The 20,093-nt window shown below is 38.4% G+C and overlaps 1 protein-coding gene across 1 annotated transcript; it reads left to right on the top strand.

Moving 5' to 3' along the window:
• The first annotated feature begins 1,715 nt into the window (after window positions 1–1,715).
• Window positions 1,716–4,031, top strand: LOC136154129 (protein arginine N-methyltransferase 5-like). Its single transcript, XM_065916390.1, has one exon. The coding sequence runs from the start codon at window positions 1,724–1,726 to the stop codon at window positions 3,635–3,637; it is 1,914 nt and encodes a 637-aa protein (XP_065772462.1). The 5' UTR covers window positions 1,716–1,723; the 3' UTR covers window positions 3,638–4,031.
• The last annotated feature ends 16,062 nt before the right edge of the window (window positions 4,032–20,093 follow it).

Genomic DNA, 20,093 nt, shown 5'->3' with positions numbered 1-20,093 from the left:
AACTAAAAATAGAGCTACTATATCATCTTGCAATCCCATTTCTGGGCATAATCTGGAGAAAATTCCAATTTGAAAAGCTACATGTGCCCCAGTCAATGTTCATAGCACACTATTTTATAATAGTCAAGACATGGAGGGACTTTGCTGGTGGTCCAGTCAGTAAGACTCTGTGCTCACAATGCAGGGGGCCTGGGTTTGATCCCTGGTCAGGGAACTAGGTCCCACATGGTGCAACTAAGAACCAGTATAGTCAGATTAATTAATTAATTAAAAATGCACGTGGAAGCAACCTAAAAGTCCATGGACAGAAGAATGGATAAAAAAGATGCAGTGTATATACATGTGTGTATATATATATACATATACCACATTCTTTTATATATATAGAATATGCATATAATGGGATATTACTCAGCCATAAAAAAGAAGAGAGTAATGCCATTTGCAGCAACATGCATAGAACCAGAGATTGTCATATTAATTGAAACAGAAATACAAATATCACATGATATCACTTATATGTGGAATCTAAAAAATGGTACAAATGAATTTATTCACAAAGTTCTGAGAAAGAGACTCACAGACACAGAAAACAAACTTATGGTTACCAAAGAGGAAACTGGAGGGGGAAGGATATACTAGAAGTATGGCTTTAACAGATATACACTATTATATATAAAATAGATAACCAAAAAAGACCATCTGTATAACACAAGGAACTATATTCAATATCTTTTAATAACCTATGATGGAAAAGAATCTGAAAAAGAATATATAAAAAACACACACTGAGAGGGTGTGGAGAAAAGGGAACCCTCTTACACTGTTGGTGGGAATGCAAACTAGTACAGCCACTATGGAAAACAGTGTGGAGATTCCTTAAAAAACTGGAAATAGAACTGCCATATGACCCAGCAATCCCACTTCTGGGCATACACACCAAGGAAACCAGATCTGAAAGAGACACGTGCACCCCAATGTTCATCACAGCACTGTTTATAATAGCCAGGACATGGAAGCAACCTAGATGCCCATCCGCAGATGAATGGATAAGGAAGCTGTGGTACATATACACTATGGAATATTACTCAGCCGTTAAAAAGAATTCATTTGAATCAGTTCTAATGAGATGGATGAAACTGGAGCCCATTATATAGAGTGAAGTAAGCCAGAAAGATAAAGACCATTTCAGTATACTAACACATATATATGGAATTTAGAAAGATGGTAACGATAATCCTATATGCAAAACAGAAAAAGACACAGATGTACAGAACAGACTTTTGGACTCTGTGGGAGAAGGCGAGGGTGGGATGTTTCGAGAGAGCAGCATCGAAACATGTATATTATCTAGGGTGAAACAGATCACCAGCCCAGGTTGGATGCATGAGACAAGTGCTCGGGCCTGGTGTACTGGGAGGACCCAGAGGGATCAGGTAGAGATGGAGGTGGGAGCGGGGGGATCGGGATGGGGAATACATGTAAATTCATGGCTGATTCATGTCAATGTATGACAAAAACCACTACAATATTGTAAAGTAATTAGCCTCCAACTAATAAAAATAAATGGAAATAAATAAATAAATAATAAAAAAACCACACACTGAATCACTTTGTTGTATATCTGAAATACAACATTGTAAATTAACTACATTTCAATTAAAAAATGTTTTAAAAAAAGCCTCATGGAGGGAATCTCGGCGTGGACTGCGCGAGGGAAAAGATGGCGGCGATGGCGGTCGGTGGTGCCGGTGGAAGCCGCGTGTCCAGCGGGAGGGACGTGAATTGCGTCCCCGAAATAGCTGACACACTGGGGGCTGTGGCCAAGCAGGGGTTTGATTTCCTCTGCATGCCTGTGTTCCACCCGCGTTTCAAGAGGGAATTCACTCAGGAATCTGCTAAGAGTCGGCCGGGCCCCCAGACACGATCAGACCTACTGCTGTCAGGAAGGGACTGGAATACACTAATTGTGGGAAAGCTTTCTCCATGGATTCGTCCAGACTCAAAAGTGGAGAAGATACTCAGGAACTCTGAGGCGGCTATGTTACAGGAGCTGAATTTTGGGGCATATTTGGGTCTTCCAGCTTTCTTGCTGCCCCTAAATCAGGAAGATAACACAAACTTGGCGAGAGTTTTGACCAATCACATCCACACTGGCCACCACTCCTCCATGTTCTGGATGCGGGTGCCATTGGTGGCACCAGAGGACCTGAGAGATGATATAATTGAGAACGCACCAACTTCACACACAGCGGAGTACAGTGGAGAGGAGAAGACATGGATGTGGTGGCACAACTTCCGGACCTTGTGTGATTATAGCAAGAGGATTGCAGTGGCTCTTGAAATTGGTGCTGACCTCCCATCTAATCATGTCATTGATCATTGGCTTGGGGAGCCCATCAAAGCAGCCATTCTCCCCACCAGCATTTTCCTGACCAATAAGAAGGGATTTCCTGTTCTTTCTAAGATGCACCAGAGGCTGATCTTCCGACTTCTCAAGTTGGAGGTACAGTTCATCATCACAGGCACCAACCACCACTCAGAGAAGGAGTTCTGCTCCTACCTCCAATACTTGGAATACCTGAACCAGAACCGACCTCCACCCAATGCCTACGAACTCTTTGCCAAGGGCTATGAAGATTACCTGCAGTCCCCACTCCAGCCACTGATGGATAACCTGGAATCTCAGACATATGAAGTGTTCGAAAAGGACCCCATCAAATACTCTCAGTACCAGCAGGCCATCTATAAATGTCTGTTAGATCGAGTGCCAGAGGAAGAGAAGGACACCAACATCCAAGTGCTGATGGTGCTGGGAGCAGGCCGGGGGCCCCTGGTGAATGCGTCCCTGCGGGCCTCCAAGCAAGCTGACCGGCGGATAAAGCTCTATGCTGTGGAGAAGAACCCAAATGCTGTGGTGACGCTGGAGAACTGGCAGTTTGAAGAATGGGGAAGCCAGGTGACAGTAGTCTCATCGGACATGCGGGAATGGGTGGCTCCAGAGAAAGCAGATATCATCGTCAGTGAGCTTCTGGGGTCCTTTGCTGACAATGAACTGTCACCTGAGTGCCTGGATGGAGCCCAGCACTTCCTCAAAGATGATGGTGTGAGCATCCCTGGGGAGTACACCTCCTTTCTAGCTCCCATCTCCTCCTCCAAGCTATACAATGAGGTCCGAGCCTGTCGGGAAAAGGACCGTGACCCTGAGGCCCAGTTTGAGATGCCTTATGTGGTACGACTGCACAATTTCCACCAGCTGTCTGCGCCCCAGCCCTGTTTTACCTTCAGCCATCCTAACAGAGATCCTATGATTGACAACAATCGCTACTGTACCTTGGAGTTTCCTGTGGAGGTGAACACAGTGCTGCATGGTTTTGCAGGCTACTTTGAGACTGTGCTTTATCAGGACATCACTCTGAGTATCCGTCCAGAGACTCACTCTCCTGGGATGTTTTCATGGTTTCCCATCCTCTTCCCCATTAAGCAGCCCATTACTGTGCGTGAAGGCCAGACCATCTGTGTGCGTTTCTGGAGATGCAGCAATTCTAAGAAGGTGTGGTATGAGTGGGCTGTGACGGCACCGGTCTGCTCTGCTATTCACAACCCCACAGGCCGCTCTTACACCATCGGCCTCTAGCCCTGCCTGCAAGTATCTGGAGCCTTGAAAGCAGCTGCAGGTTCTGCTCCTGTAGCACAGAAGGTGCAGTACACCATGGGCTCTGATTCGCCCTGCCCATCAGAGAGGAACATTTCAGTCTGCTTTCCTACCTTACGTCAAGATGGACAAAGGAGGAGAATTGTGGGGCTCATGCCACCAATCTGTGAAGACTTCAGGCCTGAGCATGAGGAATTCATGTTGGATCTGTGGCTACTCCAACAGGCACTCAGCCTCAAGGGCTCCCTGGGATAGCTCTGAGAACATGTGAATTGAACAAATTTTCAGCCCTCTTCCCTATCCATCTTTGTTCCTATTTTGATGGTTTTGTGTAAGGAGGAAATACAAATAAAATGAGGTTATGGCCTTTTCTGCTCCAAAAAAAAATAAAAAATAAAAAAAAATAAAAAATAAAAAAAGCCTCATGTAGGTATAAAAACTCACTACTATATTACAAAAATTTTAAGAAGATGCAATATTTATAAATCAGTTTCAAATTTAAAAAACAACAGAAATTTAAAAGCTAAACACATTATCTTTGACTACTAATCATTTTCAATACTAAAATGTCAGTTCAACCTCAGGTATTCTAACTTCTGAGAAATTACATAGTTTAATGAAAACATAAATCCCTCTCCTTTCTCTTATTAAATATATGTAACATGATTTTATATTCAGTTATTAATTTTTGAAGGTCATTTAAAAATAGACCTGGAAATATTAAGGAAAGTCATGTGGTTGACTATGCAACTCATTATAAAGAAAGAAACAGAAAGGTGTTAAATATGCCCTAAGCATCTTCATAATGAGTATAAGCAAAATATCTTGGTAACTTTATTTGAATATAATTTATAAATGCAATGAATATAGTATTTAAAAGTCAATATTCAAAAGATTTGAAATAAGGTTACAATTTTGAAAAAAAAAATTAAGGCTATCCAGAAAACAAGTACTTGGGACGTGTTCTGTATATAAACTCTTACCAACCACAAAGTTTCCTTATGTGAAAATGTATCCATCAACAATTTACTTTAGCATAACTTCCACAAAGATTTGGTTTGAGTTAGATTAGTTACTTCTGTTGAGGATAATTCAAAAAGAAGAGAATGACTACTTGAAGGAACACATTGCTATGTTCCCTTCCAGGATTTGGAAGTTGCTCCTGCAAATGAGAGTCTTGGAGCATAAGCTTCATTAACTTCATGGTAAATTTACCTCCGAGAGAGGTAATCCTTCACATGTCCAAAAAGTAAGTAATGAGAGATTTAAATGAACTGTACAGAATCATGTATTATTGTGTATGTATCCAGAATTAGCCAAACTCTGAGGACTGAGCTCACAGTCCTTTAGACTGCCTAGTCCTCTCACGATTTCTGACACCAACTACAAGCAGTTAGTCTAACTACTGTTGAAAAGAAGCAGACCCAATGAAGTCACTTGTAAGACCCACCTAGACTTAATACTTAACTGAATTTCAGTTTCAGACTCTCTCAAGAGTAGAATTTTAAACCAACCAGTATGGAACTTCCTGATCAGCATAATAAAACACCTGCTATTTCCTTCCCCGCAAAAGAAGATGAAATTACCTGAAACAATCCCTTTATTTTTATTTTTTCTAATAATCTTCTTGTCCTGCCCAGTTTCTGCCTATAAACACCTTACATTTTGTACTTCTCAGAGTGCCTTCCCGCTTGCTAGGCGGGATGCTGCATAAAGCCAATTAGAGTTTCAAAATTACTCGGTTGAATTCTGTTTTTAACACTACAGCGTTGAAGAGCACCGAGTCCCCGAGCTCAGGGCACTTTCCAAAGCCTTCCTCAAGTTGATAATTCACTACAAAGACCCACAGTACTCCCCGAGGGCTAGTATACTCACATGCTCAGTCGCTTCAGTCCTGTCAGACTCCGCAACCCCATGCACTATAGCCCTCCAGGCTCCTTTGTCTACGGGACTCTCCAGGCAAGAATATCGGAGAAGGCAATGGCACCCCACTGGAAAATCCCATGGACAGAGGAGCCTGGGAGGCTGCAGTCCACGGGGTCGCTAAGAGTCGGACACGACTGAGCGACTTCACTTTCACTTTTCACTTTTCTGCATTGGAGATGGAAATGGCAACCCACTCCGGTGTTGTTTTCTTGCCTGGAGAATCCCAGGGACGGGGGAGCCTGATGGGCTTCCGTCTATGGGGTCGCACAGAGCCGGACACGAGTGAAGCGACTTAGCAGCAGCAGGCAAGAATACTAGAATGAGTTGCTGTGCCCTCCTCCAGGGAATCTTCCCAATCCAGGAATCAAATCAGTGTCTCTTGAGTCTCCTGCATTACAGGTGAATTCATTACTGCTGAGTCATCTGGGAAGCCCATTATGCTCACAGTTATGGTTTATTATGGAAAAGGGGCACAGATCCAATGGAAGAGACTCATAGGAAAGGGTATGGGAGGATTCCAAATGCAAGACCTCCACTGTCCCCAGGATGTATTAGTATTACCTTCCCAGTGTACATGAGCTTTGTTTCTGGAGACTTTTATTGGGGATTCATTGCATAGGCATGACTGATTGCCTACGTGGTTGAACTCAATTTCTAGCAACCTCCTCCTGTCCCAAGATATCAGGCTGATACCACTTGGTCTGAGGGGCTCATTATAAGTTGCCTCAGTGGCATGAACTATCAGGTGTAGTTAAGGAGTCCATCATGAATAACAGACACCCCTGTTGATGCTTAAAGCTCAGCTTTTCTGTATATTGGAGACAGCATTTTGGGTGAAGTAGAAAAGGATAGCTTTATTTCTTTGCCAGGCAGAGGGGGCACAGCGAGCTCATGCCCTCAGAACAATTGTCCCCAACTTGAGGAAGATAGTGACAAGTTTTATGGTAAAAGATGGCGTGATCAACTCCTGGACATTCTTCTGATGGGTTGGTGGTGAAATAGTAGGAGTCGACATCATCAACCTTCAGGTTTAACTGGTCTGGAGCCTCCATGCTTGTGGGCAGCATACCATAACTTCTCTCACACCTGGGCATTTCAGGATCTACAAAATAGCTCCAAGATATTGTTGGGTTTGTCCACTGATGGGGAAGCAGAACCTTGCCCCACAGCAGCCTCTGACAGTTTCTTTCTCCCTGGTCCCGTAGCCTCTCCTTTCCCTAATTAACAACTGCTTGAATCTGCTTATTGGAAATCAAGGAAAGTCATGGATGCTGAATGAAGGCTGTTTCCTAATATCTAAGAAACAAGGAATACAAAGGCCTTGTGCCCAGTAGCCCCACAGGGCCCTACATGGTATCACTATCCCTCAGAAAGTTCCAAGGACTTGACATTACATCCCAGGAACCAGAAACAAAGGCCACTCTTTCTTTAGACAAGGATAAATCTTTACCACACACTGTAAAATAACACTGATGTACTCTTTAGTGGACTTCTTTTTTTTTTAGAAATAATAATTTTGAATTTATTTTTTGTTACTGTGTTTCTCTTTAATTATTTATTTTAATTGGAGGCTACTTACTTTACAATATTATAGTGGTTTTTGCAATACATTGACATGAGTCAGCCATGGGTTAATGTACGCTTTAGTGTGCTTCTAATTTTATTTTTATGAATTTAAAAATATTCATGTTTTTATAGGTCACCATGGTTCCCCACCATTGTTGGTTTGTTTGTTTTTTTTTCTTGCAGGCTTAATAAATTCCTCATCTGCTTCATTGTTGCCAAGTAGTTTGAGGGGAGATTATTCTGTCAATATGATTTAGGTCATCTCTGCAAAATGTGGCAACTTACAACTGTGACAAATGTCAGAATTGGTTGAATTGATTTTATTTTTGTATTAGCTATTTCAAATGACAGCAACACATTTAAAAATAAATTTAAGGTAAGAAAGGAATGGATTGGTTAGTGTATCTAGACTAACTAGAGTAACTACAATATCTTGCAAGGAATATCTTGCTTTAACAATACCTAGAAACAGAATGTTAGAAAGTACAATCATGAGTTCTTGAATTTCCATTTTATATATACATATATATATATCTTTTGTTGAGTTTCTAACTCTGATTACTCATTAGTATATTTCTCTTTTAATTCTTTGACTACGTTTGTAATAACACCTTTGAAGCCTTCTCCATTTTACTCAATATGTAGACCCATTCTGAAGCATTTTCTGTTGACTGCATTTTTTTCCTGAACATGAGTTACACTTTCCTGTCTCTTTGCACATCTATAATTTATATAAATTTATATCTACATATATAAATTTATATCTATTATATATATAAATAATATATATATTATTTAATTGGATAGTAAAGATAATACATTATGATGATTCTAGATTATTTGTATTCTGAAGATTGTATTGTTCTCATAGGCAGTTAATTTGCAAGAATTCCAACTGTAAACTCTGTCTCCTCTACAGAATGTAACCCTGATATATTTGCTTAGTTCTTAAGGTTTCCTGCTACTGCTGTTTTTACCCCAACTTTCTGAAAGTTTCACCTGCACCTGTATATCTTGGTGGTCAGCCAAAGATTTGGGCACAGATATTGGGGTAAATCTCTATTCATGTTTTTATAGGTCACCATGGTTCTCCATCATTTTTTTTTCTTTCAGGCTTATAAATTCCTTTTCTTCTTCATAGTTGCCAGGTAGTGTGAGGGGAGATTATTTTGTCAATATGATTTAGGTCATAAGTTCTCTTACTTATGAGGTTTATCCCTAAACTTCTCTGCCATCCTCAGGTTCTGTCCTCTGATACCTCAAGCCAGGAACACTTCAGTTTTCTGCCCATCTGAATAGGTTTGGGAACATAGTCAGATTTAAAAAAAAGAAAAAGAACCAGCAAATTCACAAACATCCACAAACATCACAAACAGCCAAAAATCTCATCATTTTCCCACCAGATGCATTGATGTCTCTCTTTCACATGCATAGTTTATCATTCAACCAGCTAAGCAGAGAGTTTATGTTCAGATTTTGTGTTTCACCCAGTTTTCAATTTTCTTTCTTCCAAAATATCCCCTTAAATTTACAGTTGCTTTTCCAGTTTTGAACTCTTCTCTGGTATCATAATGCTGATTTTTTTTTTTTTTTTTTTTTTTTTTTTTTTTGCTGTTATAGACGTAGTGGTAAGAACTCCTAGAAAAGAAAGCCACTAACTTGTAATTCTGCCTCCTCGAACTGCAGTTTTTCAAGAGTAAATTTTCCTCTTTCTTCTGTCTGCTTTTGGAAACCTTCCAATACTTTCAAGTGTTGGGAATATATATACTCTAGATTTTATAATTATTAACTGCACAACTTTTCACATAACCACTTCACTTTGCAGTCATTAATGAAAGTACACCAATAAAACAGCATTTTGGAAAGAATCTAAAAGGCATTGGTGGACTCACTGTAGTCCTTAGGAATTTTGATAAAAAACAGACAACCGGATTTTTTTCTTCATTTTCACTTATTGGCATCAATTGGACAGAATGTCAAGTCTAAGTCTGGTGTTTTTTTTCCACAGCCACAGAAATAACCAATTGTTAAACCATTGATTAGATTAGCCCAAAGACAATCTCATGGATATTAAGAAGGTAGAAATTCCCTATCTCCCAAAAGAGTTGATCATATAAATGTCATTAAAAATTTGATTTAGTAAAGTGTACTGTGTATATCAAAAAGCAATTACATGACTCAGCATCTAATCAGCATTTTTGAGAAATATTAACTTGACTGAATTCTTTGTTTAAGATTATAAAGAAATTCTACCAATTTTTGATCTATACACAGAAGATTACATACCAGTGTAATATTCTACTTTATAAAACTGGGTTCAAAAGATGATTCTCTTAGAATTTGAGAATGGTATTTTATATTTTCCTTTCTTGCAAAAATCAGAATTAATTTAGATAGCTAAGTGAGAGAAAAAAAAAGATTTCAATTTAGAAAACCAAATTCCCTTAACTGATCCAGATGTATGTATCAAAGTGAAGTTACTCTCAGAAGAGACATTAGTTTTAATGTTCATATTTTCCAAAACATACGCACATGCATACACACACACACACACACACAGAGCATCTCTTGATGTTCAAAAACTCTGGTTTTCAAAAGTCATTGATTCCACTTATGTCTAAGAGTACCATGGACTAAATAAATAAGAACCTGCCAACTCTCCAGGTGGGTAACAATTCAAAGATCATCCTTTAACATTTCAGAAAAATAATACTGAGCACCTCTTTACAAAGAATGTCTCCCCACAATTGAAATTTAAGTGCAAATTACAAACAGAGCAACTGTGAAGAAGCACATAGTTCAACCCCTTGTCTACTAATCAGAAAGGCAGCCTGTATGACAAATTCAACTTTATGTGAGGACCAGAATTACCGTTTGTGACCAGACTATGGGCAGTCAAAAGATAAGACCATATAACCTTCCCTTGATTCCAGTGTTTCCTTGGAATTTCTGCAAAAAGCACTTTCCCTTTTGTGTTGTTTCCTTTTTCAGACTTTTTTTCTCCACAGAGCCAAAGAATTTTGGTAAGACGGGATGTAAAGAAAAGTTAGAAGGGAAAAAAGAAATAAGCAATATTTTTAAATAGAAAAGAAATCTAGATTCTATTTTGCTTTATTTTACAATAACATGCAATTCACTAAAGTTATATGCTTTCTCAGAATTCCCTGCAGTTTACACAGAAATAATAAGACCATGTCCATGCGGAGTGATTTTTAAGCACAAATCATAAGTCATAGTTTCATGATACTTTACAAAGTGAACCTACTTATGTGCATACCACTCATGTCAATAAATAGAAAATTCACAGCTTTATAGAGGCCCCATCATAACCCCTCCCAATTCCTTCTTCCCTAGAGGTAACTACTATCCAAGTTTTGCCTGTTTTTTACTTCTATATTAAGAAAGTAATAAAATATGCATTTTTGCCTGACATCTCTTGCTCAATATTTGGTTTTGTGACACATTCATGCTGTTGCATGTATAAGTAGTATGTTTATTGTCTTTGCTGTGTAGTATTCCATTTTATGACTATGTTAGAATTTATTGATCTTATTGTTAATGTATATTTTGGATGCACTCAGTTTTGTTTCTTTCAAGCAGATGTTGCAATAAACATCCTTATACATGTCTCCTGGTGAACATATGTGCTAATCTGTAGGGTGCATACTTGGGAATAAAATTGCTGTATCGTAGTGTAGTCTCATGTTTATCTTTAGTAGATACTTCCATTTGGGGCAATTTTAGATGATTCTTGATAGGTTCTTAGGGAATGATTTGGATCTGATAAATACCTTAAAAATCCTTCACCAAGACAGTTACAAACATTCTCAGAGATTCAGGAAGCATAAACAGAATATTGAATGTGATTCACATCCATTCATTCAACAAGCTTTTGCTAAGCAATTTAATATTAATATGTCAAACACAGTGTTGAGTGTTAGTTTCTCAGTCGTATCTGACTCTTTGTGACTTCATGGACTATAGCCTGCCAGGCTCCTCTGTCCATGGAATTCTCCAGGCAAGGATACTAGAGTGGGTTGCCATTTCCTTCTCCAGGGGATCCTCCCAACCCAGGGATTGAACCTGGGTCTCTTGTATTGAAGGCAGATTCTTTACCATCTTAGCCATCTGGGAAGCAGAAAACAGGTAGGCAATGTAAGCAGAGAGAGGAACACTGTGTTAGGCATTGGTATTACAGCCTTAAACAAATCAGTCTCTGTTCCCATCAAACAACTTTACAGTTCCCTTTATTAAAATCATTTGTACTTAGCATAAGACATAGGAGAAATTTTCTGTGACCTTGTGTTAAGAAGTAAATTATCCATCCACCCCCACCTCACATTAAGTCAAAACCTTAACCCATAGAATCTCAGAATGCAACTACATCTGAAGATAGGGCCTTTAAAAATGTAATTAAGGTAGAATAGCCATTTTGACAATATTGATTCTTCCAATCCATGAACACGGTATGTTTCTCCATCTGTTTGTGTCCTCTTTGATTTCTTTCATCAGTGTTTTATAGTTTTCTATGTATAGGTCTTTTGTTTCTTTAGGTAGATATACTCCTAAGTATTTTATTCTTTTTGTTGCAATGGTGAATGGTATTGTTTCCTTAATTTCTCTTTCTGTTTTTTCATTGTTAGTGTATAGGAATGCAAGGGATTTCTGTGTGTTAATTTTATATCCTGCAACTTTACTATATTCATTGATTAGCTCTAGTAATTTTCTGGAGGAGTCTTTAGGGTGTTCTATGTAGAGGATCATGTCATCTGCAAACAGCGAGAGTTTCACTTCTTCTTTTCCTATCTGGATTCCTTTTATGTCTTTTTCTGCTCTGATTGCTGTGGCCAAAACTTCCAACACTATGTTGAATAGTAGTGGTGAGAGTGGGCATCCTTGTCTTGTTCCTGATTTCAGAGGAAATGCTTTCAATTTATCACCATTGAGGGTGATGCTTGCTGTGGGTTTGTCATATATAGCTTTTATTATATTGAGGTATGTTCCTTCTATTCCTGCTTTCTGGAGAGTTTTAATCATAAATGAGTGTTGAATTTTGTCAAAGGCTTTCTCTGCATCTATTGAGATAATCATATGGTTTTTATCTTTCAATTTGTTAATGTGGTGTATTACGTTGATTGATTTGCGGATATTAAAGAATCCTTGCATTCCTGGGATAAAGCCCACTTGGTCATGGTGTATGATTTTTTTAATATGTTGTTGGATTCTGTTTGCTAGAATTTTGTTAAGGATTTTTGCATCTATGTATGGCTATTCTACCCAAAGCAATCTATAGATTCAATGCAATCCCTATCAAGCTACCAACGGTATTTTTCACAGAACTAGAACAAATAATTTCACAATTTGTATGGAAATACAAAAAACCTCGAATAGCCAAAGTAATCTTGAGAAAGAAGAATGGAACTGGAGGAATCAACCTGCCTGACTTCAGACTCTACTACAAAGCCACAGTCATCAAGACAGTATGGTACTGGCACAAAGACAGAAATATAGATCAATGGAACAGAATAGAAAGCCCAGAGATAAATCCACGAACCTATGGTCACCTCATCTTTGACAAAGGAGGCAAGGATATACAATGGAAAAAAGACAATCTCTTTAACAAGTGGTGCTGGGAAAACTGGTCAACCACTTGTAAAAGAATGAAACTAGAACACTTTCTAACACCATACACAAAAATAAACTCAAAATGGATTAAAGATCTAAATGTAAGACCAGAAACTATAAAACTCCTAGAGGAGAACATAGGCAAAACACTCTCTGACATAAATCACAGCAAGATCTTCTATGACCCACCTCCCAGAATATTGGAAATAAAAGCAAAAATAAACAAATGGGACCTAATGAAACTTAAAAGCTTTTGCACAACAAAGGAAACTATAAGTAAGGTGAAAAGACAGCCCTCAGATTGGGAGAAAATAATAACAAATGAGGAAACAGACAAAGGATTAATCTCAAAAATATACAAGCAACTCCTGAAGCTCAATTCCAGAAAAATAAACGACCCAATCAAAAAATGGGCCAAAGAACTAAACAGACATTTCTCCAAAGAAGACATACAGATGGCTAACAAACACATGAAAAGATGCTCAACATCAGTCATCATCAGAGAAATGCAAATCAAAACCACAATGAGGTACCATTACACGCCAGTCAGGATGGCTGCTATCCAAAAGTCTACAAGCAATAAATGCTGGAGAGGGTGTGGAGAAAAGGGAACCCTCTTACACTGTTGGTGGGAATGCAAACTAGTACAGCCACTATGGAAAACAGTGTGGAGATTTCTTAAAAAACTGGAAATAGAACTGCCATATGACCCAGCAATACCACTTCTAGGCATACACACTGAGGAATCCAGATCTGAAAGAGACACGTGCACCCCAATGTTCATCGCAGCACTGTTTATAATAGCCAGGACATGGAAGCAACCCAGATGCCCATCAACAGATGAATGGATAAGGAAGCTGTGGTACATATACACCATGGAATATTACTCAGCCGTTAAAAAGAATTCATTTGAATCAGTTCTAATGAGATGGATGAAACTGGAGCCCATTATACAGAGTGAAGTAAGCCAGAAAGATAAAGAACATTACAGTATACTAACACATATATACGGAATTTAGATAGATGGTGGCGATAACCCTATATGCAAAACAGAAAAAGAGACACAGAAGTACAGAACAGACTTTTGAACTCTGGGGGAGAACGTGAGGGTGGGATGTTTTGAAAGAACAGCATGTATACTATCTATGGTGAAACGGACCACCAGCCCAGGTGGGATACATGAGTCAGGTGCTCGGGCCTGGTGCACTGGGAGGACCCTGAGGAGTCGGGTGGGGAGGGAGGTGGGAGGGGGGATCGGGATGGGGAATACGTGTAACTATATGGCTGATTCATGCCAATGTATGACAAAACCCACTGAAATGTTGTAAAGTGATTGGCCTCCAACTAATAAAATAATATTTAAAAAAATAAATAAATAAAAATAAAAAGTTAAGTAAAAAAAAAAAAAAAAAAAAAAGAAAAAAAAAATGTAATTAAGGTAAAATGAGGTCAAATGGGCGGTTGCTAACCTAATATGACTAACATCCTTATAAGAGTAAGAAGAGATTAGGATAGACATGTGTGTACACAGAGGAAAGACCATGTGAAGATGCACTGAGAAGGCACCATCTGTATGTCAAGCAGAGAAGCCTCAGAAGAAATTCAATCTGCTGATACTTTGATCTTGGATTTCTAGCCTCCAGTGCCATGAGAAAATAAATTTCTTTTCTTTAAGCCACACAGTCTGTGATATTTTGTTATGGTAGGTCTAGAAAACTAGCACCTTGTGTTAGGCAAATAATTTTTAGATATGACAGTAAAAATATGATGCATAAAAGAAATTCATAAACTAAATGCAATAAAACTTTAAAATGCTTGCTCTACAAAACACTGTTAATAGAAAGCAAGCCACATAATGGGACAGAATATTTGCAAACTGCATCTCTGATGAGGGAATTATATTAAGTATATATATAGATTTCTTAAAACTTAGTAATGAGAAAACTAAATCCCAATAATAGGCAAAACTTTTGAAGAGACACTTCAGCAAAGAAGATATACAGCTAACGTAAAAGCATATTTACATATGCTTGACATAATTAGTCATTATGGAGATTCAAATTAAAACCATACCTATTATAATGGCTAACCTTAAAAAGACTGGTCATACCAAATGTTGGTGAGGATCTGGAAGAACTGAAACCCTCATACACTGCTGGTGGGAATGCAAAACAGTACAGCCATGTTGGAAAACAGTTCGGCGGTTTTCTTATAAATATACACTTACCATACAACTAAGCAGTTCCACTCCTAGGCTTCTGTCCAAGTGAAATGAAAACCTGCATCTGCATAAAAACCTATATTAGAATGCTCACAGCAACTTTATCCATAATTACTCACAGCCAGGAACAACCTAAATGTCTCTCACCAGGGGAGAAGATAAACAGATTGTGGTATATCTTTACAATGGAGCGCTAATCAACAATAAAAAAGAATGAACTTCTGATACCTGCAACAACATGGATGTGTCTCAAATTCATTATGCTGAGTGATACATGTATATTGTATGATTACATTTACATACTATTCTAGAAAAGGCAAAACTATAAGACTGTAGAACAGATCAGTGGTTGACAGGGAATAAGGGTTTGACTACAAAGATGATAAATATTAATAAGAAATTTTTGAATGAGGATGGGAGAAGGTAGTAATGCAACTGTTCTGTATCTTGATTTTAGTGGTAGTGGTTTCATGACTCAGAATAGTCAACAAAGAGAGTGAATTTTGTTGTATATAAATAAAATATAAATGACAGAAAAAAAAAGATGTACTCAGATATCCACATACAGTCAAACACCATTGTTCCTCCTGAAAAAAGCCACTTGCCCAGTTTTCTAAAAGTGGAGATAAGTTCAAGGATGAATAAGAGTAAGGCAAAAGATACCTTGATGTGAATGAAGAAATATAGTGTGTTATTGCTAACAAGTGATGCTGAAGACGTAGTCAGGAATGAATTTATGGAGGGTCTTTTTGCTGTTGTTGTTCAGTTGCTCAGTCGTATCTGACGCTTTGTGATCCCATGGACTGCACCACACCAGGTTTCCCTGTCCTTCACCATATCCCGGAGCATGCTCAAACTAATGTCCATTGAGTCAGTGAAGCCATCCAAACATCTCATCCTCTGTCCTCATCCTTCTACTCCTGCCCTCAATCTTTCCCAGCATCAGGGTGTTTTCTAATGAGTCAGCTCTTTGCACCAGGTGGCCATAGTATTGGAACTCAACTTTAGCATCAGTCCTTCCAATGAATATTCAGGATTGATTTCCTTTAGGATTGACTGGTTTGATATCCTTGAAGTCCAAGGGACTCTCAAGAGTCTTCCCCAACACCACAGTTCAAAGCATCAATTCTTTGTTGCTCAGCCTTCTTTAGAGTGCAGGTCTCACATCCATACATGACTACTGGAAAAACCATAGCTTTGACTAGATGGACTTTTGTTGGCAAAGGAATGTCTCTGCTTTTTAATATACTGTCTAGGTTGGTCATAGCTTTTCTTCCAAGGAGCAAGCTTCTTTTAATTTCATGGCCACAGTCACTGTCCCCAGTGATTTTGGAACCCAAGAAAATAGTCTGTCACTGTTTTCATTGTTTCCCTATTTGCCATGAAGTGATGGGACTGGAGTCATGATCTTGTATGTTCTGAAAAAGGATTTTGAGCTTGTACTGGAAGGTATGGAAGCCATTGAATGGTTTTGAGAAAGAGAATGGTATGCTCATCTTTTATTAACAGATAAATCAGTCTGGCTATGATGTAGAAAGATCAGTCTGTCTGATTTGTAGAAAGACTGAAAGCACAGAGATCAGTTGGAAGGTGTTTGTGGTAGTCCAAGTGAGATATAAAAAAAAAAAAAAATCCTGCTCTCAGGCAGCTACAATAGGAATATTAAGTAGGCAGAGGTTTCTAAGCCCTGTGAAGTGTGGATACATAAGCTTAAGAGAGCTAGAAAGGAAGTAATGACCTCAGAAAAGGATCTTTTAACTTTAAAGGACTTTAGAATACCTTCTGCTCACTGTCTTGTTTTAGTCATAAAGGAGAGAATCACTACTGCTTGAATCTATTCTAATATTCATGATATGAATACACATGAATCTCAGACAATTTTTTAAATTGCATGACCTCACATTGTTTTCACATGTTTCAATGAAATCCAGATGCCAACAGAATTAGTATTAGTGTTAGTTCCTCAGCTCAATTGTGTCCAACTCTGTGACCCAACCCCATGGTCTGGGGTTCGCCAGGCTCTTCTGTCCAGGGGATTCTCCAGGCAAGAATACTGAAGTGGGTTGCCATTTCCTTCTCCAACTGAATAACAGTTATTAAGTGACCTATAATTAGGATGACCATATATCCAGTTTTGCTAAGAAATAGCCCCTATTTATCCATGAACTCCTAGAATAAGTATTCTAGTGTTAATTACAGTGCTTCCTTTAATTCTCAAAAGCACCTTGGTTTGGATGGTAAAATTTATGATCACTCTAGCCTATAGAAGCTTACCCGTTTGACTATTCTTCAAGGGTGAAAAGGAGGAAACAAATATGCCAATATCCCCATTTTTTTTAATATAAACCAAGAGGTTTTTTTTTCATATGCAAAATCCTATCGAGAAGGAAAACAGAATGGAAAGTTGTATAACCTGAACAAAAATGCAATCATTTAATTATAATTTAATCATTTAATTACATATGTGTGTGTATACGTACATACACACCCAGTTAATGGACTTGATCCTCAAATAATTACTGAGTTCTTCCCATTTACTTTCTCCTCCTGTGTACTAAATTTTGTGCAAAACTTAAAACCTTTCTATCCCTTGGTACTTAAAATTTTCAAGAGTGCCCCAAAGTCTTGAAGGGAATTAGGAGGTTGTTACTGGTTGCGAGATCCCTGACTGTTCTCCATTCAAAGAGTCATCCTTCATTCTGTCTTCTGTAATCCTGTGAGAAGCCAAAACAAGCTTGCTCAGTAGGGTTCCTTGTGAAATATCAAGAATTCTACACCAAATCATCACCTCACCCATGCTAGGTCCACACAGGGCAGACTGAAGAGAAAAGAAGCATAACAACTTTGCTTAGTGGCACACTGTTCTGTCACATCAAGATTGGTTTTGATACACCCCAAACTCTGTTTTCACACTCTGACCATAATGGCAAAATATAATTCTGGCCTGTGTAAGCCAATATAAAAGTGATGGACAAATAGAGGACTGAAGGAGAGAAGACTGGAAGAAAATGAAATTGTATTTTATTGTTTCTATCCATCCTACTTCCATAAAGGACTTGAGGTAATAAAACAAATAAGCAGTTGTAATGAATTATAATCACTGTTAACAATAATCAAATGAGGAGTAGCCATTATGTCGCCCCCCTTTTTCTTACTTCTTTTGCTTGATCTTTAGTTCTAAAATAAATCAAGAGTCTTGCAAAAACTCTTCACAGGTTCACAGCTTGAATAAGATACTAACTCAAGATTAATACTTGGCTCTTTTATCTTTGTAACAGTCTGATGCCTTCAAGCTTTCTAAAATGAAATTGAATTTGAATAAGGATAGCACTCCTGAGGTCTGTAAATTGTCAGTTCTCAAAAGGTTCTTTCTCTGTGGTTCAGATGGTAAAAGCGTCTGCCTGCAATGCGGGAGACTGGGGTTCAATCTCTGAGTTAGGAAAATCTCCTGGAGAAGGAAATAGCAACCCACTCCAGTATTCTTGCCTGGAAAATCCCATGGGCAGAGATGCCTGGTAGGCTATAGACCATGGGGTTGCAAAGTCGGACAAGACTGAGTGACTTCACTCACTCACTCATTCTCTGTATTCCATATTCTCTTTCTAAAGCTTATACAACAGATAATATAGACTCAATTCTAAGTAGAAGATGTTACATGCATGTCAAAAATTTTCTTTTTAAAGAAACTGACGTGCTCTTCTATTTCATTAAATCTGAAAGATATCTACATAAAATTTATCCACAGATGTTTTGACATGGTCAGCATGGACTTTTTCAAAGAGGTAAAGAAAAATGCTCCCTTCATCTTTCCTTACCCCCAGTTAGGGCCCAGAATAGGTACTGAATCAGTTACCAACACCATCTGTTCTATTATTTATTTATTAAGTTACACTGTAATTTATCTGTTTCTCTATCTATCTCCCCCACTAGACTCCGTGAACTGCTTGAGGGTAATGGTTTTTTCCCATTCATCTGTATTTCTCTGGCACCTAGCATGAAAGGAATCCAGTGTTGAATAAATGAATAGGGTCTCATTTTAATTTTGTTAGAGGCCGTCTACTTAACACTATGCCTCTTGCATTTTAAGTGTTCAATAAATATTAAGTGTTATTTGCTATAATGGGGTCAGACGGAGCTGTACTAAAGCAGATTCCTACTGGCTGCTAAATTTTCAGGAATTTTGCAAGTTGGTTGTTAAATTATTGGTAGAAGAAGCCATGGTGGGAGAATGCACACCATGGAAATTGGCAAATGCCACAGTTCAGCATACAGAACCTCTCTGCCCAGGTAAGCAGTTAAACATTTACCAGCACACCACTGAAGTCAGATAACATACTACCCTGGAGCTTGAATCTCTCTAAATGTTATTAATGTGCACATACAATAAAGTGTGCATGTGGTATTTGTTGGATTTAGAAGAGAGAAGGAAAAGGGAAAGGGAACATAGGGGAAAGAGAGGTAATCCGCCAGCGACTGAGTGAAGTTCCAAATCCAGCCTCCTATAACTGCTTACCTCTCTCAGAGGATATCCTTTGCAACATCTATGACACAGAGTTTCCTGGTGGACTTATTTTTGGCCAAAAAGAAAGAATTGGCTGATGATCTCAATTTAATGTCAACCATTATCGTCCTTCAGAAAAACTTCAAATGCTGTGACACCAAAAATATAAAGATTTTCTAACCACTGAAGTTCTCCGCAATGAAATAGGTTGCCTTAAAATGTTGGGAGTTTTCTATGTAAATTAGGAATGTTCACAGGGAAACTAGATGAAAATCTGCAGAGATACTGCAGAGTGAATTCTCACTACCTGATTCCCTGGCACTGTGCTTCTCAAAGTCTGATCTACAGACTTCTTGGGATGCACCCCAGACCTAGTGACTGAAGACCTGCATTTTAATAAACACCTCAGGTTATTCATATGGAAATTAAAATTTGAGAAGGCTTTGCTCTAGATCACCTCTAAGGTCACAGCTAACTCTGGGATTCCATGCCTCTATTGTCATTTGATAAAGAGATACAAATCATCCTTACAATATTTGGAAGGAAATAGAATGACAGAATGAAACAATTTGACACTAAACTCTAGATACAAGTTCCAA

Source organism: Muntiacus reevesi, chromosome X (genome assembly GCF_963930625.1).
Source record: "Muntiacus reevesi chromosome X, mMunRee1.1, whole genome shotgun sequence".
In the NCBI taxonomy this organism is placed as follows: Eukaryota; Metazoa; Chordata; class Mammalia; order Artiodactyla; family Cervidae; genus Muntiacus; species Muntiacus reevesi.
Note: the sequence above shows the minus strand (reverse complement) of the source record. Positions and strands in the feature narration are given on the sequence as shown.